The 24710-nt window shown below is 36.2% G+C and overlaps 2 protein-coding genes across 7 annotated transcripts; both read left to right on the top strand.

The window, feature by feature from the left end:
- The first annotated feature begins 420 nt into the window (after positions 1-420).
- On the top strand, positions 421-4263 carry LOC109064746 (cyclin-J-like). 2 transcript variants are annotated; one of them, XM_019081784.2, is made up of 6 exons: positions 441-601; positions 983-1058; positions 1938-2148; positions 2293-2592; positions 2683-2842; positions 3423-4260. In XM_019081784.2, the coding sequence occupies exons 2-6, from the start codon at positions 990-992 to the stop codon at positions 3763-3765; spliced, it is 1083 nt and encodes a 360-aa protein (XP_018937329.1). In that variant the 5' UTR covers positions 441-601; positions 983-989; the 3' UTR covers positions 3766-4260. The 2 variants fall into 2 exon arrangements, with proteins under 2 accessions (XP_042625491.1, XP_018937329.1); XM_042769557.1 differs by lacking the exon at positions 1938-2148 and having other exon boundaries at positions 421-601; positions 3423-4263.
- A 939-nt stretch (positions 4264-5202) lies between these two features.
- On the top strand, positions 5203-23929 carry LOC109064728 (probable E3 ubiquitin-protein ligase HERC4). 5 transcript variants are annotated; one of them, XM_042769553.1, is made up of 24 exons: positions 5210-5392; positions 7953-8236; positions 10260-10419; positions 12004-12080; positions 12177-12398; positions 12479-12570; positions 13560-13690; positions 13832-13992; positions 14859-14935; positions 15783-15907; positions 16475-16534; positions 16634-16745; positions 17094-17283; positions 17455-17627; positions 18051-18170; positions 18448-18546; positions 18624-18797; positions 18869-19012; positions 20128-20294; positions 20688-20754; positions 20859-20941; positions 21053-21236; positions 21347-21449; positions 23330-23929. In XM_042769553.1, the coding sequence occupies exons 2-24, from the start codon at positions 8020-8022 to the stop codon at positions 23536-23538; spliced, it is 3147 nt and encodes a 1048-aa protein (XP_042625487.1). In that variant the 5' UTR covers positions 5210-5392; positions 7953-8019; the 3' UTR covers positions 23539-23929. The 5 variants fall into 5 exon arrangements, 4 of the variants coding, with proteins under 4 accessions (XP_042625490.1, XP_042625487.1, XP_042625486.1 ...); XM_042769552.1 differs by having other exon boundaries at positions 5211-5392; positions 14835-14935; XM_042769555.1 differs by lacking the exon at positions 5210-5392 and having other exon boundaries at positions 8067-8236; positions 10265-10419; positions 14835-14935.
- The last annotated feature ends 781 nt before the right edge of the window (positions 23930-24710 follow it).

Below are 24710 nucleotides of genomic sequence, written 5' to 3'. Positions count from 1 at the left end.
AAACAAGTAAACCTGTTCTTTAAATGCTTTAATGAAATACACATGATTAAAAAAAAACATAAAACAATAAAATAAACAATACGAATGTGCTGTTGTTTTAAAACAAGGGTTATAATATAGCAATAAACAATAGTGTTTCCTGATGCTGTGATGATTATTGAGGGGAGGGTGGCCTCTAGTGGTGAGATCGTGTTATAGCAGGCTCAGTTATTTGGGTTAAAGGTGTTCCTTTACAAACATCTATTAGTGAAAATTGTGTTTCTCGGGTATCAGGTGCGAGTTGTTCCCACCTCTTTTAATTTTATGTCAAATTCTGTGGTTAGTAGTTCACTGACTGCGAGCGACACTCCAGATCTGCTCGAGTTTCGCGTCTTGTGATGACGCTGATGAAAGCTTAATTCTGATTGGTTGCGCGCCTGTGATTGTAAGGCGCCTATTGATTGGCGGAGATTGTCAATGGGCTCGCAGTGCAGTGTATTGTTACTTTGTTCGTGAACACAGAGTGTAAGCTTTGCTTTGATTTACACTTTGATTATCCGAGTACGTTTGTTCGGGTGCTAGTTTTCTTTGTACTGTCTGCATGCAGGCGTCCTTGTGTGAGGTGAGTTCTCTACTCATTTAAAACACTGAAAAGTTTTCATCGTCTGCTTTTCCCCTTTAAAAGTTACGCTTGTAGCGCTATTCTGCATTTCACTTGCCTTTTTTTATTTACAGTAGGTTTATTCATGCTAGTATGTCATTCCGCTCATTGGTTCTTGTTATGTTGCCTTTGATCTGCATTGCTTGGTTTGACCCAATAACTATTGTGCACACTGAAGAAGACTTAATGATCTTCTCCTCCTGATTGAGAAGAAGTGTGTTGGTCCAATCGAGACCTTCAGAGGTCTCACCGTCATCAGTGCTGATTGTTGCTGGAGCTTTGTTTTGTCTTGGGATGGACTGAGGTGCTTTTTTGCTGATTTTCATACCTCATGTATTCCAGGAGCCCAATGGAGCTGGAGGGTCAGTGGTGGAAAGAAGAACTTGCAGAGGACATCCATCAGGCCCTGCGTTACAAAGTTTGTATTCCTTTTATTATGTTGTTATTTGGTGCCTCCGACCTTGTGTTATGATGTTATGCATGCAGGCACAATGAACCTTGCACAAATCTATAAATACATAATTGTCATAGTAATGGAATTGTCTATTTGGTATTTATAATGTTATGCATGCATGCAACTTTGCTGAATGCATGTTAATACAACTTGAATGCATGCATATACAACTTCATGATACCGAACATTCATATACCAGATTCATGTAGATGCAACTTTACCAAAAATATGTAAATGCAACCTGAATGGATGTATATTATGCAAGAATAGTGAATTCATGCAAATGCACTTGAATGCATGCATATGTAACATTTCTGAATTCATGCATTTGAATGCATGCATATGCAGCTGTTCTGAATTCATGCATATACATGCATTCAAGTTGCATGGTGACCCATGCTCTGCATTTAATCCATCCAAGTGCACTTATACACAGTAGTGACACACACAAGGGTGTCACCTTAGTCATTGTACTGAGGGTGGAAGAGAGCGCTGGTTATTTACTTCCCCCACCGACAATTCCTGCCGGACCATGTTACTCAAACCATGTTACAAGTCCGACTCTCTAACCATTAGGCCACGACTGCCCCCATTTCAGTGAATACAGTAAAATTGCATATGCAAGCATTAAGTTGCATTCAGGCGAATTCACTAATTTTGCATATGCATGCATTCAGGTTACATTTACAACTTTACTGAATTCATGTAAATGCAACTTCAATGCATGCATATGCAACTTTACTTGGCTATTGCATGCATGTGCACCTTAAACTGTTTATTGCATGAATCAGTATTATAAAATATATTAATTGCAGTGTGGTTGTCTCATTGGATGTCCTTCAGGAGCTGCGCTTGCCTGTGTTCAAAGGCCAGTCTCCACAGCTGAGTCTTAGACGATATTTCGCAGACCTTATTGCTATAGTCAGCAATCGGTTCAAGCTGTGCCCTGCAGCCAGACACTTGGCTGTTTATCTGCTGGACCTGTTCATGGACCGCTATGACATCTCAGTACAGCAGCTTCACATGGTCGCGCTCTCCTGCTTGCTTTTGGCCAGTAAGAGTCATACTCCTATTATTGATTGTGACTGTAACATCACCAGAAAATCAACATAATTCCTGCTCTTATTGTGTATGATGCACAAAGCACACCACAGAACATTGTGCCATAACCACTCAGCAACCATTGTTTTTAATCCAGGTAAGTTTGAGGAGAGAGAAGACCACGTTCCGAAGCTGGAGACCCTGAACAGTCTGGGCTGCATGAGCTCTATGAACCTGGTTCTGACCAAACAGGGTCTCCTGCACATGGAGCTTCTGCTCCTCGAGACGTTTCAGTGGAACCTGTACCTCCCCACAGCTGCTCACTTCATCGAGTACTACCTGCCGGTCGCCGTGAATGAGATGGACCTGCATGACGGCTGGCCGATGGTATGCATGGAGAAGACCATGCTGTACATGTCCAAATATACTGACTACTTCCTAGAGGTTTCTTTACAAGGTGCAGAGCTTAATTCAGATGCAGTGCATTTTCACCTGTTGAATGTTTTTATTTTTTTATTAATGAAAAAAAAATGTCCTTTCTCCTTAGACCATGCATTTCTGCGATTCGTCCCATCCCTGGTTGCTGCAGCGTGTGTGGCCTCCTCACGGGTAATCTTGCATTTGTCCCCGACCTGGCCTCCACGGCTCCAGCGTCTGTCAGCGTACACCTGGGAGCAGCTGCTGCCCTGCGTGGAGAGACTTCTAATGTGAGTTGTTATCTTTAATGAAAAACCATAAAAATGGAATGCATGTAAATAAAGTTTAAATGCATGCATATACAACTTTACTGAATGTGTTCAGTTTGCATTTACATGCATTCAGTAAAGTTGCATAAGCATTCATTCAAGTTGTGTTTACATGTATTCAGTAAAACTGCATATGTATGCATTCTGAAAAGTTTGTATACATATGCATCAATAAAGTTAAATTTACTTGCATACAGTAAAGATGTAAATGCATGCATTTATAAGTTGTATTTACATCTTTACTGAATGCATGTAAATGCAACTGTATTGATGCACATGTATACAAACATTTCAGAATGCATGTGAATGCAACTTGAATTGATGCATAGGCAACTTTACTGAATGCATTTCAGCATTTTTATGTTACTTGAAATAAAATGCAATACAACTTTATTTCAGCTTGTTGCATTCAGTTTCATTTTAAGCACTAAAATAACTCAAACTGAAAATAATGTGTTATAGTTGAATGGTCATTTTGACGCTACAAACATGACATTATCATCATCTCCCCTGATATCCTCTCCCTCCCTCTCTTTCTCAGTGCTCATGACAGTGACGTAAAGGAAGCAAACAAGCAGAAATGCCCGCAGCTGAGTGCTCAGCCTGCACAGATGGTGTATCCTGTCCAGGGTCAGAGTGTGTCCTTGCATCAGTACATGCAGCAGCCGAACACACAATACATGCAGCAGAGCTGCCAGCCGGTGGTAGTGTCTTCTCAAGGTCCTGCAACATATCTGACACATACGGCCTCAATGCAGGTCTCCACGGCCCCCCTGCACGGCCTCACGCAGACACAGAGCATGGATGCTAAGGTCAGTATGCCAGGCAGGGCTTACCAGGTGAACCCGCTGTACCCCTGCGCCGCTCCCTGCTTCGACAGGTGATGAAACAGGACAGGAAAGCATCGGACCGTTTACACTGCAGGGGGGAGAGTTTGTGGGATTGCAAACACCATAAAGCAAGCACACTGCTCTTAAATGTTACTTGAATCAAACCACTTCAGCTGCTGAATTCTGAATCCTTTTTAATTTACATGATTAGGGTGAAAGCTAGTTGATTTAAATCACTGTAACGTTCCTGAGGTGTGTGGTAATCTGAAATGTGCAATATTCTAATGCTGTTGTGCATTACCCACGGAATGCTGCCTTGTGGTGTTTCATTTGTTGTGTTACGTTTACTCAAGTATTATTATTTACGACCATCTTTCATAAATGAAGACATGCTGGGAGTTCAAAGTAACGTATAAGAAATGAATGTGTTTTTACTAGCACAAGCAAGTGTTATTTTGCTCTACCTCTTTGAATGCAGACTATTGTTGTCTTGTTACCTTACAAATGCACTTTGGTACAGTGTTTGTATATTTTTGTTTTTTTAATAAAAACGCAACATTTCTGTTGTAGCTGGTTTTGGGTTTGGGTGTTGAAATTTTACACCGTTGGAACATGTTCATGATTAAAATTCACCCTTCTCAGATTCACACAAAACATCCACATATGAAGCTGTTTGCTTGTATTATTAGTTCTACCTCAAGCACCCAGTTCACTGTATTAAGCTGAGAGTCGCATTCTCCTTGATTTAATTGATAATGAATATATATATATATATAGAGAGAGAGAGAGAGAGAGAGAGAGATAAATACACACATTTATACACTATATATTTATTTTATTTCTATGTTTCAAGTTATGTACAATGATGATAGGACTTTTAATTTGTATTTTTGTGCTTAGACCATTCACAAAAAAAGGTTACAATTCATAAACATAGTCAATGTTATAAATTAGTGCAGATAATCAGAGTGATTACATGTGATAATTTCTTAATTTGAATATATCCATGTCAGAGAAAATTATTCAATTAGAGCAAGCGATTGCAAGTGTCATTGCCACTCAAAATATGTTACAAAATACATAAACCAAGCCCCATACAACATAAAGAGGAACCAAAATCATAATTAATCGGTCTCTGACAACAAATGTAATCCTTTTTCTTATTCTCAAATTGTGCCATGATTTCTAGAATGGACTTTTATTTTTGAAGAATTGCCGAGCTTCGGCTGTGTGAAGTTATTCCAGCATTTTTCCCGATTAGATAAAACCAGATAAAACAAAATATAGTTTTTAATAAGTTAATAAGTGGTTTTCTTTAAGTAATATTTTTACTTAAAAATAAATGCTGACAACAGCAGCCTAGATATCTAGAACATCTCGAGACAAGAAAGCATAATATCAATCGAAATCATAATATTTTGCTATTTATTATTATTATTATTATTATTTTTATTATTATTTGTGTGTTTCGTTCTAGCCCAGCCGCAGCAGCTCCGCGTGTGTCGTCACATCCGGTGTCAGGAGCGGCTCTAGAATATTACCGTCGCTTCGCGTTCATTCTGCTGTGTGTGTATTTAAGCGCTTCCTCATGACATTACAAAACATATCTCCATTAACGCTCATGTAAACATAAACCCTGTGCTGGACGCGTCCACAGGAGCATCATATCACGTATCAACAGGTAAGAAACAGCAGGCAGGGTTTATGACTGACACTCAGCGCTGTCAGTGTTCAAGCGGACTATATATGACATATCAGAGTATGTGTTTGAGGTCTTATTTAAGACACAAATTCCTCCACAACAGTAGTGAGGTTTGGTTTATATTATTTTGAAAGCCTGTCGTTGAAAACAAATACACATAGTTTTGCGCTAATAAGAATTAGCTGACATTCCCTCAGGACTGCGTTTAAACACCAACCGTTTTAACGGTCATTTTTACGCGTTCTATTTAAACACGTCATAGAGACCTGGGCATTTAAATTTCACGTGATTTGCGGTTTGATACAGTGTTACATTTGTTGTTATTCGGTATATAAAAAGTTACATGTATCTTTATTTTATTAGGCGCTTAAAGAAGTAGCACCCGTTTTTATTGCATCTAATTATAGTGTTTGACTGTAAGCTGTGTTATGCAATAAATGTTATTGTACACATATAATTAGCTTTTTTTTTTATTAGATGTTATTTTATATAATTACTGTTATCTGTACTTTCTAGTTACTGAAGTTTATGTAGAGGTTTTTTTTTTTCAATTTTACCTCGAGTGAAAGTACAAAGTACTCTATTCTTTTTTATGTACTTAAGTAAAAAGTACTGATAGATAGATTTATTTTGCAATTTTTATATAGGCTGCTTAATTAATTTTATATTAGCACATTTTTTTTTATAATCCTACTGCTCAAATACCTGGAATTTTCCCAAAATAACCACTATATGGAGTCAGATGCTTTTTGTTGTTGATGATGGACTACTCTGACGAGAGTGATGTACTAATGTTCACTATGAAGCATACACTGTGATGTACCTGAAAGAAAAACAGATTTGTGACCCTGGACCACAAAACCATATAGGGTCAATTTTTTGAAATTAAGATTTATGAATCTTCCGAAAGCAGAATAAATAAGCTGTTAGGAAAGGATGATATTTGGCTGAGATACAACTATTTGAAAATCTGGAATCTGTGGGTGCAAAAAAAATTCAAAATATTGAGAAAATCACCTTTTAAATTTGTCTTAATGAAGTTCTTAGCAATGCATATTACTAATCAAAATTAGTAATTTTTTTCTTCTCAAAGCTTGCTGTGTGGTCTAAACACCCCTGGTCAAATACTCCCAGATAGCATCACTTCTCAATCTGATAATTACTGTAGTTACCTTTCTGAACACACAGCCTTTCTTTCCCCCCAGATATAATCTATCTAGGTGGTTAAATAAAAATATTTGGACTTTATTTTTAAAAATTACTAAACTTAGCACCAGCAAGCTTGTAGCTAGGACAGTTTTAGCATCAGCTACCAATATTTACTTTATTTCAGTATGGTTATGAATAACATTCATATCTGTCTAATTGGGTGGTTAATTCAAATGAAACGTTATATACTGTTGATAAACACTATAAAAACAGATGTCACATAGGGATAAATGCGTACACTTTTTAATATAACTGTTTATGTTTTTATGGCAGCGGGAATTTGAACCGTGCATTAGTTATTTATTTTCATCTGTGTTATTTTAATGTTTTATTTTTTTGACCTAAGGCACAGATGCTGTGATGTGTTTGATTCAGCATTCAGTGGGTTAAATAATCACCTTTACAGCAGTTTTTTTAGTTCACAAACAAATGACAGTTTTGACATAAATATGATTTTCAGTTACAATAATTAATCCTAAAATTCGACATTAGTAACTTTTTTAGAATTCCGAGATATAAACTCCAGAATTTGTGAATTCAGTTCATTTCGCACTAACCGGTTCATTTTGAATCAGTTCGACTCGAGAAAGCTCGCAATAAAAGGTTATCTGAAAAGATTCTTCTTAGACCGCTTTTATCATCTTGCAGGATTAACTGAGAAATGTATAAGTTCACATTTTTGGAGAATTTTAACATTTTTTTTCTCGCAATTCTAACTTTTTTTCTTAGAATTTTATATCTTGCAATTCTGAGTATATATTTCATATTACATTTTTGATGGATTTTTTTTTTTTATTTGAGGTTATAATAAATATTTTTTAAGTTCGCACAATTCAGAGTTTGCATCTTACAAATCTGACGTTTTTTTTTTTTTAAGATCTTTTGTCCATTTAGTGACAATACCCCTGTATGCATTTATTATATTATTACTGTCATTTCTATTACTTACTATTTTTAGTCTTACTTTTTTTTATCTTTTTTATGACTATAGACTTTTTTCTTTAGTTTGAGGTAACGTTCTCGCAATTCTAACTTTGTTTCTTAGTTTGTTAGTAATTCTGAAGTAATATAATTATCATCTAGATTTTTTTCCTCTGCTGCGATATTAAAGACCTTTTGCACAATTCAGAGTTTGCATCTTACAAATCTGACTGATCCAGGTATTACTTTTTGTGTGTGTGTGTGTTTGATCAAGCGGCTTTGACCCTGCATTATGGTAGATTTTAGTGGTCATTTATTTTATCTTTTATTTTCTCCTTTTTCGGGCTGTTTGTTAGTAATGTGAAAATGTCGTCACTGCTGTATTAAAGACCTTGCTTCCCTCTGACAGGGGTGTGTGTGTATGTGTGAGAAGCGGCTGGACCTGTGGTAGAGAGTGGCCATACGGGCCCGTCGTCATGCTGTGCTGGGGGAATGCCTCGTACGGACAGGGATTGGATGATGAGGAGATAGTGCTGGAGCCGAGGAAATGCGAGTTCTTTGAGGGCAAGCGTGTGAGGGATGTGGGATGCGGCAGACGTCACAGCGTCTTTCTGCTGGAGGACGGGACGGTGTACACCTGCGGCTGCAATGACCTGGGACAGCTGGGGCATGACAAAGCACGCAAGAAACCAGGTAGGGCAGCAAAGACACTTTACTAGCATTATAATATTATGGCTTTTAAAATAAGTACTTGATCTTAATTAAATTAATTGATTTGAATGATTCACTTCAAATCAGTCTGGCTGATGCCATCAATCTGTCAGATATTTCAAACTTTTAAAAAGGTAATATTTCGGTGGTTCCTCTCTTTTTATGATCAGAACATTTCCTGCTGGATTAAATCATGATGTTGTCATTATGTGTTTTATTTTATTTTTTTTAAAGTGCATTTTGAACAGCATTTCATTTTGACCTAAAAATATCCCCTGAGAATAATTTGTTATTTTGTGTATGTTGTGTTTGTTAATTTTGTTTTTTTTTTTTTGTATTTGAGAAATGTTTAATGTGTCCCATTTGTGTCTTAAAGGATGCATTTATTTGATTAAAAATACAGCAAAAAAGTTGTGAAATATAATATAAAGTAGCTATGTGAATATATTTGTAAAACATATTTTATGTGAATATAGTGTAAAATGTAATTTATTCCTGTGATCAAAGCATCATTACTCCATCTTTCAGTGTCACATGTATGAGATTTTGACGGTATGATAACCTTAAGCAAATATATCACGGTTTCACTGTATTGTTGTTACAGCTCTGAAATGTGTTATTTTTAAATGACATGGGTAAAAAAAAATCTTTTTACCACTGGACACAATATATTTAGTTTTTGAGCAACATACAGAATATTAGAAACAGTAGAATTAGTTTATTTTTTCTTTGATTTGTTTCCTAAAAATAAAAAAAAACCTGACATCTTTATTTAACCTAAAACTGTAATTACAGTTATTTAATTTTAGTTATATAATTCATATACATATCATTTCATATCATTTAGTTATATAAAAATAATCATACACATAATTTGATTTAATAATAACCCAATTTGAAGCAAAAACAGAATGTTCTGACAAGCTTTGTGAAATGATTGTACATGCCTGAATGAAACAAACAGCAGAAGCTCTGAATGAGACGCATATTTTCTTCCAATAGTTTGTGCATCATGAACAGTGAGTGATCTGCCTGCTACAGTATTTTTCTCTGTGCCTCCGTCTTCAGCGTCTCTGGCCTGTCTTAACGGGCGTTAACAGACTTCATATTTTCACATAAGTGACATTTTGGAAAATGACTGCACTGCAACGCAGTTTGTGCAAGTCCAGAACAGAGAGTTGCAATAAGGAAAAAAAAACGGTATAATGGAAAATATTAGTGGTTTTGAAACAGTGATATTTTCTAATCGCGGTATACCTTGAAACCAGTAATCGGCACATGCCTAGTATAAAATGTTATTTTTTAATCATTCTAATATGCTGATTTGTTGCACGAGAAACATTTCTGATTATTATCAATGTTGAAAACAGTTGTGCTGCACAATATTTTTGTGGAAACAGTGATACGTTTTATTTTTCAGGATTCTTTGATTAATAGAAATTCATTTATTTGAAATAGAAATCTTTTGTAACATTATAAATGTCTTTACTGTCACTTTTGATCAATTTAATGCATACTTGATGAATAAAAAACCCTAGTTTATTTTAGGTTATATCAATGAAACAACTCGTACTTTCACAACATCCTCAAAAATTGTTTTGATGGATTTGGAAACATACTGTTGTTTCACAGAAACGCATACGGGTCGGTCGGTGTGACATTGACTGCTGTTCTAACAACTGTCACATGACCTCTAACTCAATGACCTAGAAGTGTCAAGCACAGACCATATAATCAACAAGATGGTTTGAAACTGATGGGAAATTGTGAGATTTGCATCACTGTTTCACAAGCCAAAGGATCAAAATGTCTAAAAACAGACAACAACAAATACTGTAAAATAAAATTAACTTTCTATAAGACAAGAAGAACTTTGTATTAATCAAACAAATTTTGCTGTAGCAGATATTGATATTGGAATATACACAATATATTGGCCAGTGTATCATGTAGTGCATCTGAATAATTCACACAGCTCTGTTATATGTTTGCATCCCCTCTCTAGAGCAGGTTGTGTCTCTGGATGCTCAGAACATTGTGGCCGTGTCTTGTGGTGAAGCTCATACTCTGGCTCTAAATGATAAAGGACAGGTTTTTGCATGGGGTCTGGGATCAGACGGGCAGCTCGGCCTTTCAAACATAGAGGACCTTATCCGTGTACCCAGGTAAAAAAAAATCTGCATCTTTAAACCCCTAGAAGTATTCAATATTATGATATTATTGCCTCTGTGATGGGTTTGTCTGGACAACAAAAAAAATTATATTTTTCAGTGTATTTCAAAATATACAAAAAATATGTAATTGCTAAAATATTTTTTAGAATTTATTTGTATTTTCTACCAATATGACTTTTGGTCATGTTTATAAATATATCTTTAAAAATATGTATAAATACATTTTTTAAAAGCATTTAAAAAATATTTTGCCCTCCATATATTTCATTAATACATTCATATTTAAAGGGGTCATGACATGGGTTTTTTTATTTTATTATTATGGTCCTCTAGGTGCAATTATAGTATTACTATAGTTTTTTTTTTAAAGCATTTAATTTAAAATGTAGTGAATTATGACATTTTCCCACCCTGTTTCTCATCCTTTGATTCAAACAGTCTGGTTTTTGGGTTGTTTCCCGTTTAAGAGTTCAGTGTTAACGCCCGCTGTTATGATTGGCTAACGACAGTGCCTATGGATCAATTATTAACACCCCCCAGCCAGAACATTTGCGGATTGAGCGTAACTGTTTAGTAGCGGGTGATGCATTCGAAGCGATGGCTCTTGCAATGATAAAACCTTATATGTTTGAGCACATCTGCGTGGCATTGTAATTTTCCTGTACACAGACCCACTCGCTGTCCGTCGACTGAACACTTGTGAGGGCGCGCGCGGCGCGATAACGATACGAAATGAGCGTAGTTGTCTTGTGCTGGAGGCGGTCATATGCAAATGGTTGGAAACGTCACTTCGCACCGTGACGTCACTTCTTACCATGGATCCAGAACGAGCTGTATTTAGAGCTTGATTAAATAAATGGCTCGTTTAAAATGGGGAGGACGTCTTAAGCTATGAAACTTGCAGGATGTTTTAATGGTACAAAGACCTCTTATATTCCAAAAGATCAAGGCAAATTTGGTTTCTCATTTCATGACCCCTTTAAGAGAAAATGTATTTGTTGTCTTTAACATGTGAACTTATAACACATTTCAATAAAATTCAATAAAATATATATTTTTTTTTTTACATTTTTAACTTTACAATGTTAAAAAAAAATCCATATTACATTATATAAAAAAGAAAAAAATTGTTTAAAATTTTTTTTGATTGATTGGTTGATAATTTAATTGATGATTTAATAGTGATTTATTAGAACATTCATTGATGATGTTTACAATTTTCTTATATTGTGATAAGAAAACATATTTACAAAAATATACAAAAAATGGGAAAAAACAGTAGTATGAAAGATATTTATATAACCATACTTTAAAACATATGTAAGCAAATATATAATTTTGGCCATTTATTGTATATTTTGAAATATAAAAAAATATATTTCATAAAATAAAACTTGCATATATGTATATATGTATATATATATATATATATATATATATATATATATATAAATATATATATATATATATAATTTATTTTTAATTTTTTTTGCCGCATGGGTACAAAATAAAAACCATCTAGTCTGTGATCTACCTGCATGACATAACTGCTGTGTTTTTGTTGTCTCTTCTCAGAACTGTCAAGAGTTTGTCTGAGGTTCACATTGCCCAGGTGGCCTGTGGATATTGGCATTCCCTTGCTTTAGCCAGAGGTGCGATTCTGGTTTAAACATGAAATATTTCTAAACCTGATTATTGTGCCCTCTTTACCCTAAATATATCATATTATTCCCAAATTCTCACTCAAGGAGGTCAGATATTCTCCTGGGGCCAAAATAAATACGGACAGCTGGGGCTCGGAATGCAGGGCGCCGGCGTCTCCTCCCCACAAGTCGTTCAGTCTTTGCAGGGCGTCCCATTTGCCCAGATATCTGCAGGGGGCTCTCACAGCTTCGGGCTCACGCTGTCCGGGGCTGTTTTCGGCTGGGGGAGTAACAAGTTCGGCCAGCTGGGCCTCAGCGAGAATGATGGTAAAACAATCACTTTAGACATTCAGTTGAGTTTTCTCTGCCATGATGATTTTTATGTTGGGATGTGTGGTGTACTTCAGATCGCCATTTCCCTGCCTTGCTGAAGGCTCTCAGGTCCCAACGGGTTGTTTACATCTGCTGTGGAGAGGACCACACGGCGGCACTAACGAAGGTATGCTTGCTTATTTTAAGTGCTTAATAAGCAACAATGTAATTTATGATGACATATTTAATGCTGTACATCCAAAAGAAGCAATGAACATGGTTTTGAGGAAGTCATGTTTATTTGTAAAGCACTTTTCACAATACACAAAGCCGCTTTACAGAAAATGGTGTTAATGTTTATAATATCTTAATGCCTCAGTCACATTTAGCAGGTTAGAGCTGGACAATAATATAGTTTACATTTGTGACGATACAAGCAGTTGAGATGTGCTATATAGTACAGTGCATGCATAATTATTAGGCTAATACCTAATTGTTCAGCTTAAAGTCTTTGCAGTTAATAGTTTTTCTTTTACCTTTTACTGAACTGACGGACAACGTCAGTGATTATAATAGAAGCGCTGATTCAGTCGCAAATTTAAGAAAAGTTTGTTTTTGAAGGCACTTTGTGACTTTTCTTACTTCATACACAAAAAAATTAGATTTCTTGATGATTTGATATTTTATAATAGTGAATTCTTACTTCATACACACACAAAAATTAGATTTCTTGATGATTTGATATTTTATAATAGTGAATTTATAATTTCAAAATATAATAACATATTTAGTAGTAGCTTATCATTGACTGTCGATTGTAAGCAGAAATGTTTCAGAAAAATCAATTAAACAAACAGACCTCCTAACTGCAATTATGCAATCAAATCTAGCAAAATGTGGTAGTTCTGTATGTTGTTTGAATTTATAATTTCAAAATATAAAACAAAAGTGAAAATTAACGACTTGTAAGCCATTAAGACCTCCTCTGCTGCCATCTACTGGTTATAGTGGTATAATTTAATTTTAAATAAGTGTTTCTTTAGCTACTTATGGTTTTCTGTGTCAGCGCTGTTTGATAGGTTTATAAAATAGAATTCCAAAAGAGAACCGCTCACAGAATTTAATTGTATAGGCAGTAAATTACATCATTAGTAATTTGTAACTTTGTTTTTGTAGGAGGGAGGTGTGTTTACATTTGGAGCAGGTGGTTACGGTCAGCTGGGACACAACACCACAAACCATGAGGTGAACCCCAGGAAGGTGTTTGAGCTCATGGGGAACGTGGTTACACAGATAGCTTGTGGTAGGTAAGTATCAGACGGTCCATTATCATCGTTTTATTTTATATCTGTCTTAGTTTTCTTTATGAAAGCTTCTGACTACATCCGAGAGTCTTGTATTTCTTATCACGAAGAACATGAATTGCTTTCATTTTCACCTGCATTTAAGCAGCACACTTTGGCGTTCATCCCTTCATCAGGAAAGATTGACTCGTTTGGTCTCGGCGGTAACGGGCAGCTAGGAACCCGCTCGACCTACAATAGGATGAGTCCTGCTCCTGTGAAGGGCTGCTGGCGAGCCCACACTGATCCTGTGCCTATGGATGTAGGTGGGTTGACTTTGTGCACATGACGTCTTTTAACAGAATTAATATCTTTAACAGCTGTCCTTCTCAGTATTTCTCAAAAGTGCACATTGTATTGACCTGATCATTATGCTGATGGCCATGCGTGTAATACAATTTGTGAATGTTAAAGTCAGTAAATCAAATAATTCTTCTCTAGGGCTGGAAAGTATATCGAGTTTGCAGTTATATCGATATATTATTCATAAACCGTATGGAATGATATACCTAAAAGTAAGTGTATTTTATGGTAGCAGTAACTGTGAAGTGACTGTTGTTATGGGGTAAGCAAAATATTCTTAAAAGTAATTGTGTGATATACCTAAAAGTAAGTGTATTTTATGGTAGCATTTTGCTTTATAAAGCGTTATTTTTGTGCAAAATACAATGCAATTATTTTCATTTTTAGTTTAGTAATTTTGTTTTTGGATTGTAATGTTACGATGTTAGAATGTAATGTAATTTTAAACCTTTTTTTTGTTTTCATAGCCTTTAATATGTACATTGTTTCATTGGACAACATTGGGCAGAATGTAAATGAATAAATAAATAGTTTTGTTAATCCAAATAGAAAAACAGCCTGATATATATATACCATAAATCGCAATTCAGCCAGAAAATACAGAGATATTATTTTTTTGACCATATTGCCCCAGCCCTACTCTTCTGCACAAATGTAACTGTAGATCACATTGAGTTGCTCTTTAGTACTGTACATGAGTTTTTGTTCACTCATCAGTGCCCCAGTGTGTGTACTGTGGATCAGTATACTCATTCATGAAGCTGATTGAGACTCACCCGAGAAAACCCATGTTTCAATGTTTCAGATTTGAATGGGTTGTCCATTTCAGAAGTGGAGCAGAGTTTCTGTGTGAAGAGGATCTACGCTGGAGGAGACCAGAGCTTCGCTCACTACGCTTTATCTCAGGTATGAGGAGCAGAGGTCAAAGGTCAAGCTAAAGGCTGCCAGAGGAATTTATATTTATAATTACTGTGTATCGTTTTTACACAATGAGAAAATGTATATGGACAAGGCTTGATCTGTCATGATTTGTTTAGATTAAAAGTGCTATAAATAAAGCTGTATTTTTGGTTAATATTATTTCCCCACCAACACAGCCTTTGTTACCTCAGAAATGTGGAGAAAATTGTTACATTTAGATGAGATATTATGAAAAATAGCTTTTCCAGAGCAGTATGTACTGATGTGTCGTGTGCAGTAACACCAGGAATGTTTAATTAGAAAGAAAATAGGGTTAGCTTTAATTTCATTTTGCCTTAAAATCATATTTGCAGTGAATGAAGGACCAAAGTTTGAACATTGCACAACTGCTTAACAATATCCAGTGAGATCCTTATATTTACACTGATATTTCTGTGACACTACTAGAATGAAAGAGGAATAACTGTCTAGTATATGTTAAAGAACAATCCACAGATACTGTATTTATCTGGATGTGTAATTATTTCCATTCAACACTTCAGCATACAAAACTGGGAAATGTATTTGTGTAGTATGTGTTATTTTGTACTAGGGATGTGCTCGGATAGTGAATCCAAATTCGGAAAGGCACAGAAAACAAATAACGTGTTAGCACTAAAGGAAATAAATATGAGATGGGAGGAAAAGTTATCTGGCGAGTATATCGTTGGGTGACCATGTCCCTTTAGTGGCTCCATAGAACACATTATTCATTGTTATTGTACAGTTCTCTTTGTATCAATAAGCCGTTCGCTGATGTTCCCGTTTAAATGACCCGGCTGTATTGCTGTAGGACGACAGTCCTCCAGTTGATCTGAGGATAACCAGACCTGATGGACAGATATACACGCTCAGCAATGACCTCATCCAGAAATGGCTCAATCACGGCCATGGGAGACTATCACCAGAAATCACCAAGTACTGCTTCTACATTCTTTTCATTCGTTAATACATTAAAGGGATAGTTCACACAAAAATGAAAATTCTGTCATTGATTGGTCACCTTAATGTTGTTCCAATCCCCTAAGGCTTTCATTCTTTTCATCCTCAGGACACAATTAAAGATATTTTAAATGAAAGCACCACATACTCTGCTTGCAAACGGTACAGTGTTTCCGCTACGGACTGTATCGTAAGAGTCGCTCTCAAAACAACACGCATGCATCGTGGTGCTCTCGAGGACTGGAGAAGAAGAAGCAGCTCTCGTGAAAGTGATGTTTTTACTACCTTTCTGGGCCTTCAAAGTGAAAGTTACTTAGGCTGTCAATAGAGGGACAGAAACCTCTCAGATTTTGTTGTGTTCATGAATTAAAAGTCTTATGGGTTTGGAACAACATGAGGGTGAGTAATCAGTGACAGAATTTTCATTTTTGGGTGAACTATCCCTTTAAGTCATGTAGATGAAACTCTAATAAAGCGTGACTTTCTAAGAACTTCATAAAGCAGTGCATCATACTGATGATGTGTGTTTGGTGTCTCTTGTAGTGAGATTGATCTTGTGTTCTCTTCAGCGAATTGTCTCAACGGAAGCTTTCTCTCTGGAAGGTAACCAAACCGTTATGCATTCAATTCAAAATATTGCTCTACGTAAACCTTGTAAATAGCTGAAGATCATTTCTCAAATGAGAGTGTTTTGTTTTGCAGTAATCCAGATCACTACAACACTAACAGTAAGTGCTCAGGTGTGGACGTCAACATGGCTCGCCTGCTCTACCACAGACTCATCCAGCCCGATTACCCACAAGTCTCACAGATTGTGAGTCACTTGTTTATGGCGTTCAGAAGACACACGTTAACTTTAAAGGAGTAGTTCGCCCAAAAATGAAAATTTGCTGAAAATGTACTCACCCTCAGAGTTTTATTCTTGATCAGATTTAGAGAAATGGACTGGAGTGCTGTGGATTATTGTGATTTTTTGTATCAGCTGTTTGGACTCTCATTCTGATGGCACCCATTCACTGCAGAGCAAGTGATGCAATGCTACATTTCTCCAAACCTGATGAAGAAACAAACTCATCTACATCTTGCACGTCATTCAGTTTTCTCTTTTTTTGGGTGAACTATTCCTAAATGTCCCTCATTCCTGTTGTTAATCCTAATCCAGGTAGCTGCTAGTATGGAGAAGCATCTCCTCCCCAGACTGAGCAGTTCTCCTCCAGACATCGAGGCTCTAAGACTCTACCTCACGCTGCCCGAGTGTCCGCTCCTCAGCGACCCCAGCAACTACACCACCCTCACTATTCCCTTCGCCAAGGCCATCGTAAGCCTGAAGGACGCCCCCAGAAAAGTGCTTGGTACGTCCCGTCTTCTATGAGAGGAGTTTTGTCTGTTAGGCTTCATTAAGGCTCTTGTGCAGCACGGAACATATGCGTAGTGCACTATTAGTGTACAATAGGCATTGGTCAACTTCTACACATTGGTAGGTATTTCCGAAGTGTTTCATTGTTCACAACTACACTCATTAGGAAACTGGTGGTCAAAGTTTGAGCCAGCGGTCTTCCAGAGGCTGGTGGAGCTCTATAAAGAGGTGGTGGTGTATCTACTGCGGATGCAGAAACTGGGAATTCCTCTTTCTGAACAGAGGATCTTCACCTGCTTCCTGCACACCTCACTCAAGTTCCTGGAGATCCTCCACTCGGTGAGCACCACAGTTAGTGATTGTAGACACTGGCCACGTCCCAATTCGCATAACATCCGTCCTAAATGCTAAAATTAGAATTAGTGTGTCCCAAATCATAGTACATTTAAAAAATATTTGCCATCATTTACTACATTCTCTGGTGATGTACTTTACATTCACCAGAAACATTAATAATTTTTGTTGTTGTGTGTCGTATGAATTTTTGAATTGGGACACATTCTGTCTTTTGAAATAGGAAATTCTGTAATATAACTGTACGTTTAGGCATTTAGCAGATAGCCAACAATAGTCATAATGCACAATTGCAGCTTTATTAGGCCGCTAGAATCGGAAAAAAAAGTGAAAAAAAAGTTAAAAGAGGAGAAATGCAGAAGAAAATGTTTTTAATTTTTTGTTCTTATTCTCATTATCGTGCTGCAGGTTAATGAGCGTGCTGGCCAGATCATCCAGTATGACAAGTTTTATATTCATGAGCTGGATGAGCTCATTGACATCAGAAATGATTATGTCACCTGGTTTCAGCAGCAGATGTTCTCTGTGGTGAGTTTTCTGTATTGTTGAAAGGTCTTATGATCTTTTATAGTAACTAAAATGTTGCCTACTAACAGCACCAAGTTTTAAAAAGACGCTTTTCTGCAACCTTAAATCTGTTAATCACTGTATCTTCCAGAAAATAAGTCACACCTGAATACAAACTTTGTATTGTTGCATTGTTGAGAAATAAAAGACATAGTTAAGTTGCACCTGTGTGTAAGTCACATTTCATCATTACATTCAGAAATATGATGTTCTCTCTCTTGTTGTCTGTTTTGTACAGGTCATGGACTCTCAGGTGACCATGTGCAAATACCCATTTGTTTTTGACGCTCAGGCGAAGACGGCGCTGCTTCAGACTGATGCTGTGATCCAGATGCAGGTGAGCGTGATCCGTCTCATCTCAGGATTTGACATCATTTTTTACCGCGGTGAGCTCACGGTGCTGTTTGTGATCAGATGGCGGTGGATCAGGCTCAGAGACAGAACTTGCACTCTCTGTTCGTGTCCGGCGGAGGAGTGGAGTCAGTAAACCCCTGCCTCATCCTCATCGTACGCCGAGAAAACGTGGTCGGAGACTCCATGGAGGTGCTGAGGAAGTCCAAAAACGTTCATTACAAGAAGCCGCTCAAGGTAAATGAGTTAGTCTTAATATGTGCGTCTTCATCGCTGCTTCTGCGGTTTTTAATTGTGTTATTCTGCAGGTGATGTTTGTGGGAGAGGAGGCCGTGGACGCTGGCGGCGTGAGAAAAGAGTTCTTCCTGCTCATCATGAAAGAACTCTTGGACCCTAAATATGGGATGTTCAGATACTACGAGGAGTCCAGACTCATCTGGTTCGCTCACAAGGTACAGTAAAGTAGCACAAATGCCCACATACAGTGTCTTTCAAGAAAAAAATTCCAAAGTCTTTTAGGGCCCTATGAAATCCTTTTTTTTTTTTTTTTTTTTTTTTCTAAATTCCATTTTTTCTGTTTTAATTTTTCTTGATTTCTGTTTTTTTTTTTTTTTTTTTTTAATTTTTCTGGTTTTAATGATGAAATAAATTTTTTGCAATCAAAAAAGCATGTCTAGTTTTTTTAAATCATGAAACTTACACAATAGAACAACATTTTATTGAAAGTTTAATAAAAATTACATTTTTAGGGCCCTATGAAAAAAGCATGTCCAATTTTTTTAAATCATGAAACTTGCACAATAGAACAACTTTGCCAAAAATAATGAACCATTTTTTTTTGTACAAAATTTTTTTTTATATATATAATTTTTTTTTTTTTTTTTTTTTTTTTTTTTTAAAACCATGTTTTTTGTTTTGCTTCATGTTTTTTGTTTAAATTTTTCTGGATTCCATTTTAATGGTTAGATCACATTTTAATAATCAAATAAATAATCAAAAAAAATGTGTCTTATAATTTTAATTCATAAAAAAAAAACTATTTAATTTATTATTTTTTGTTTATTTTTTTTTGAATTTTTTTAAAGGTTTTATTTAAAGGTTTTATTTTTTCAGAAATTCTATTATTTAAATTTTTTATTTTAGTTTTTTGAAGCCATAAATCATTAAGAATTGAATTAATCTTTTAATCGAATGGCAATTAAACAAACCCATTTTTTGTAAACATATTTAAATTTTTGAAATATAATATATATATATTATAGTAGTTATAGTAGATATATTAGTTATATATAATGTATATAAAGAGAGAGAGAGACTTTAAAGTACATAAAGAAACAGTAGTTATATATAATGTGTTTAAGGAGATGACAGTGATTAGCAAAAGTTATGATTAGAAGAATCAACATTCAAAAGCTCATATGAGTAAACATAAGAGCTAATATAAACAAAACCATCTCTTCATTCATACCTTACTCACAAGGTATATCAGATATGCTACTGTAGATGTTGCCGTAATGTGAGATGAGGAAATGTCAATCTCACACATGTCAGATATGGTTTGCTGCAGACATTTGAAGACATTGACTTGTTCCATCTGATCGGTGTGGTCTGCGGATTGGCCATCTATAACCTCACTATAGTGGAGCTGAACTTCCCGCTAGCGCTGTACAAGAAACTCCTGAAGAAAACTCCCACTCTAGAGGACCTGAAGGAGCTCATGCCTGATGTAGGGAGGTGGGTTTGTTTCAGTCGAGTGAAGAGATGACTGTTTTTTTGTTTTTTGTTTTTTTTGAGTGTCATGTGATACATCAGGCTTTTATTTCTCGTATAGTATGATATAGTGAGAATAAAAAAAGGAGGAAAGAACTGATGAGATTTAAATGATCCAAACATATAATGCAATGAAATCCAATGATGATTGAGAGATGAACAAATAAACATTCCTCAAAAGATCCTGATGATCAGATTTGAGACTCACATCAGAAGGCATGTAGCAGAGGCCTTGCGTGAATGTGCTTATCAAATATTATACAGCAGGCTTTATAGGGTTAACTAGCTGATGCAATCCATTTTAGTAGATTAGATGTGATCCTCAGTGTATGGTTTTCTCTGTCTGTGGATGTTCAGGAGTCTTCAGCAGCTGCTGGATTATACGGAGGATGATTTGGAAGAAATGTTTTGCCTGAATTTCACAGTAAGAACTAGATATTTGTGTGGAATGTCCGTCTTTAAAAGTTCAATCATTTAAAAAAAAAACACACATACACATATAGAGTCATTTTTATTTTATGGTCACAGATCACAGAGGAAATTTTTGGCACCACGGAGGTATTGGAGCTGGTTCCCAATGGGACGGACATCAGTGTCAACAAGTCCAACAGGTAATATATGCACATGCACTCACCACACTGACTCGAGTTCACAGATAAATTCCAGTTGAGCACAGCATTTGTGACTTTTTGAGGTTTTTGTCACCTGTTCAACCAATCCAGGCAGGAGTTCGTCAACGCCTACGTCGATTATATATTCGACACCTCCGTGGCTCCTCAGTTCAGCGCTTTCTACGCTGGATTTCACAAAGTGTGTGGAGGGAAAGTTCTAGAGCTTTTCCAGCCCAGTGAACTGCAGGCCATGGTCATAGGAAACACCAATTATGACTGGAAGGAGCTAGAGAAGGTAGAATCTTCATTGAGTCATTTGAAAACCGACAGTATGTGTTTGGAAATGTTTCGCTGCTGTAGTTTGTTGACGATGTGAATGTTCTGCGTGACTGTATCGATTCTCAGAGCACGGAGTATAAGGGCGAGTACTGGGCGGATCACCCCACCATCAAGATGTTCTGGGAAGTGTTTCACGAGCTAACTTTGGAGAAGAAGAAACAGTTCCTGCGTAAGCGAATCATCTTTGAGCTCAGGTTTACACAGTGTCCCGCAGGACCTCAGATTCGTTCATCGTGCTTGCACTAAACCAGTGTTTTCATGCACTGGTTTCATAACATGTTTTCTTTCAGACTACTGGAGAGAAAACATCAAAAATACACAATTAAGTGTTTATTGTATCACACTTTATATATTTGCAATACATACTGCATGTTTAAAGGCCGTGAGTTTGGTGCACTTCAGCAGGACTTGCATAGTTTTATTCCCATCTGTACTTTGAAGGTTTCACAGAACGGTTTGTTCATATATCATTCACTTTAGATTTTGATTACAATACATTTCTTTAAACACTGTTTTCTCAAAATGAGTTCAGTAACACTTACATACACTATACATAACAGTTTTATTCCTGTCTATATTCTGAAGGTTTTTATAGAGCGGTTTGTTCATATATCATTCATCTGATAACATTTTATTCTTAAAAACACAGTTCTGGGGTCTCATTTATAAACACAATTTTTTCCGCCCATATCGGGATTTATAAAAAATAAACTTGGCGTAAATATGTACGCACCGTACGGACATTCTAGACCATGCGTACTAATTTTTTTTCATGGACTGAGAAAATTAATGAAGTAAACAACGATTTTAAACTCTGTTTTCATGTCGATATACACATTTACATTAAATATTCCACTCGCATTAAAGGAGATTAACACTGATATTACATAATTTTACAAACAACATAATTGCATAATTTCATTAACAATAAACATAATTTTCCTGTGACATGTTATTTTTTAATGACAGCGAGGAGTGCTAGAGGTGCACAGTAATTAATCTTGAAACTAAACTACAGATCACATTATGAGAAATATTTTAGCTAGAACAATGATGCGCACTTACTGTGATATTATGGCGGACACTGAGGTGTTAATGTCGTGTAAAGTCATCTCTACAACATTATGAAAAATTCCACTGTATTTGAAAGACATGACTAGGAGAAAACGGTAAGATTTGTATGTTTCCTTTTTACAATACTTTGTCAGTGACGAGCTGAATCAGACAGTACACTGCAATAAATATGGGCTTATCGGTTTCCACTAAAAAAGCTAAAATATGTTTATCTTATCAGCAGAACTGCATACATTTAATTTGAAATCATTTAAATTCTAATTGTACTTTGTCAGTGTAATGGGATGATATAATATATATTATATGTGTTTTATTTTAAACCATTTTGTTTTTATGGATATTTTGGTATATTTATTCTAAAACATAGCAAGGATACTATGTCTATATACTATATGGAAATGATATGCAGATGAGGTTATGCATAGTAAAACTAGGAGTTGTAAGCTCCGTATTTGGTGATTTCGGGGAGGAGATGAGGTTGAAATGCACGTACGCACAATCTTCCCCTGACTGGGATTTATAAAGAGATTTTTGCGCAGGTTCTGGCGTGCGCATGGTTTTATAAATCTGAAAACTTTTGGGCGCATGCAAAATCTAGCTTTTGTGCCTACGTAAAATTTTAGGATGAAATCTACGGAGAGTTTTATAAATGAGACCCCAGGACTGTTGACAGTATTTTCTGATTCGTGGAGTGATAAAAAGAGAAACTTTTATAAATGAGACCTTTGTGATTTTTGGAGTTTTTTATGAATAGTGTTGTTATTAAGAAAGTTTCATTTTGTTAGGTCGTGTGAATTATTTGAGATTATTTTTAAATGTGGCTTTTTTGGAAATTTATACTATTTAGTGGTGGTGTTTATATCACCTGAGTGAAGTATGGTGTTTATGGTGTATATTTACCCGAGTTGCTCTGAAAGGTCATGCTGCTCAGAATGTGAATGTATTTTAAAGCCGTCTTCCTGTCACCTACTCTAGTGTTCCTCACGGGCAGCGACCGAATCCCCATCCTGGGCATGAAGAGCCTGGCGTTAGTGATCCAGCCCACCGGTGGAGGAGAGCAGTATTTCCCTGTAGCGCACACATGCTTCAACCTGCTGGATCTGCCCAAGTACACTAATAAGGAGACACTCAAAGAGAAACTGCTGCACGCCATCGAACACATCCAGGGCTTCAACCTCGTCTGACGTCAGCGAGCACAGAACCAGCAATCCGTGTACAAGTACACACAGGTACCACACACTACAGCCTGCGGAAACATTAGCGGAGTTCATTGTGTGACTGCTGCCTTCGAGTTGTCGTCCAAATAAGCTTATACTTATTTATTATGCATCTGAATAATCATTTAAATAAACACACATCTGTAAATACTGCTGACTGAAATGTGTAAACAGTATTTGTATATCAGAATTTTGTTACTTACTCAAAGTTTGGGGTGATATTTGAATTGAGTATTTGTGTGCTAGTGAGTATTAAAAGATTTCTCCCCCTTTTTTTCCTTTTCTTTTTTTTGGGGGGGGTGGGGGTAGTTCATCCAAAGATGTACTGTAAATTTGCTGAAAATGTGCTTATCCTCAAGCCATCTGAGATAAGGATGAGTTTGTTTCTTCATCAGATTTGGAGAAATGTAGCATTGCATCACTTGCTCTGCAGTGAATGGGTGCCGTCAGAATGAGAGTCCAAACAGCTGATAAAAACATCACAATAATCCACAAGTAATCCACAGCACTTCAGTCCATCAGTTAATGTTTCTGAAGCAAAAAGCTGCATATTTGAAAGAAATAAATCTGTCATTAAGACATTTTTAACTTTAAACTGTTGCTTCCAGCTAAAACATGAGTCCATAATCCATATTAATAATTATTCATGTTGTAAATTGTATTTTATGTTGTCTCTCACATCAAAATCCAGCCAAATATTTGTTCAGAGCTGTTTAAACGCTGCTTGATCTGTGCAGATTTCTCTCCTGATTCACACCAGAACACTTTTTTCACTGGAGGAAGTGTATTATGGATTATAGACTCTATGTATTTGAGTTAAAAACGTCTTAATGCTGGATTTGTTTCAGTTTTTGTCTTCTCCAGATGTTAACTGATGGACTGGAGTGCTGTGGATTACTTGTGGATTATTGTGATGTTTTTATCAGCTCTCATTCTGACGGCACCCATTCACTGCTGAGCAAGTGATGCAATGCTACATTTCTCCAAATCTGATGAAGAAACAAACTCATCCTAATCTCACATGATCTGAGAATAAGCATATTTTCAGCAAATTTTCATTTTTGGGTGAAATATTCCTTTAAACCTGTAACACACTACAGTAAGGTTCTATACGTTAACATATAAATACCTCTATTTTA

The sequence above is a fragment of the Cyprinus carpio genome, chromosome A13 (assembly GCF_018340385.1).
Source record: "Cyprinus carpio isolate SPL01 chromosome A13, ASM1834038v1, whole genome shotgun sequence".
Taxonomy (NCBI): domain Eukaryota; kingdom Metazoa; phylum Chordata; class Actinopteri; order Cypriniformes; family Cyprinidae; genus Cyprinus; species Cyprinus carpio.
The sequence above is the reverse complement of the archived record's forward strand: the minus strand, read 5'-3'. Positions and strand labels throughout refer to the sequence as shown.

Bases quoted from the DNA above. Each gene is read 5' to 3' on its own strand.
- LOC109064746 (XM_019081784.2), top strand. From the start codon at position 990: ATGGAGCTGGAGGGTCAGTGGTGGAAAGAAGAACTTGCAGAGGACATC. The intron at 1,059-1,937 runs GTTTGTATTCCT...GATGTCCTTCAG, and splicing joins ATCAGGCCCTGCGTTACAAA to GAGCTGCGCTTGCCTGTGTT. The intron at 2,843-3,422 runs GTGAGTTGTTAT...TCTCTTTCTCAG, and splicing joins TGCGTGGAGAGACTTCTAAT to TGCTCATGACAGTGACGTAA.
- LOC109064728 (XM_042769552.1), top strand. From the start codon at position 8,020: ATGCTGTGCTGGGGGAATGCCTCGTACGGACAGGGATTGGATGATGAG. The intron at 13,691-13,831 runs GTAAGTATCAGA...ACCTGCATTTAA, and splicing joins ACACAGATAGCTTGTGGTAG to GCAGCACACTTTGGCGTTCA. The intron at 18,547-18,623 runs GTGAGCGTGATC...GTTTGTGATCAG, and splicing joins ATGCTGTGATCCAGATGCAG to ATGGCGGTGGATCAGGCTCA.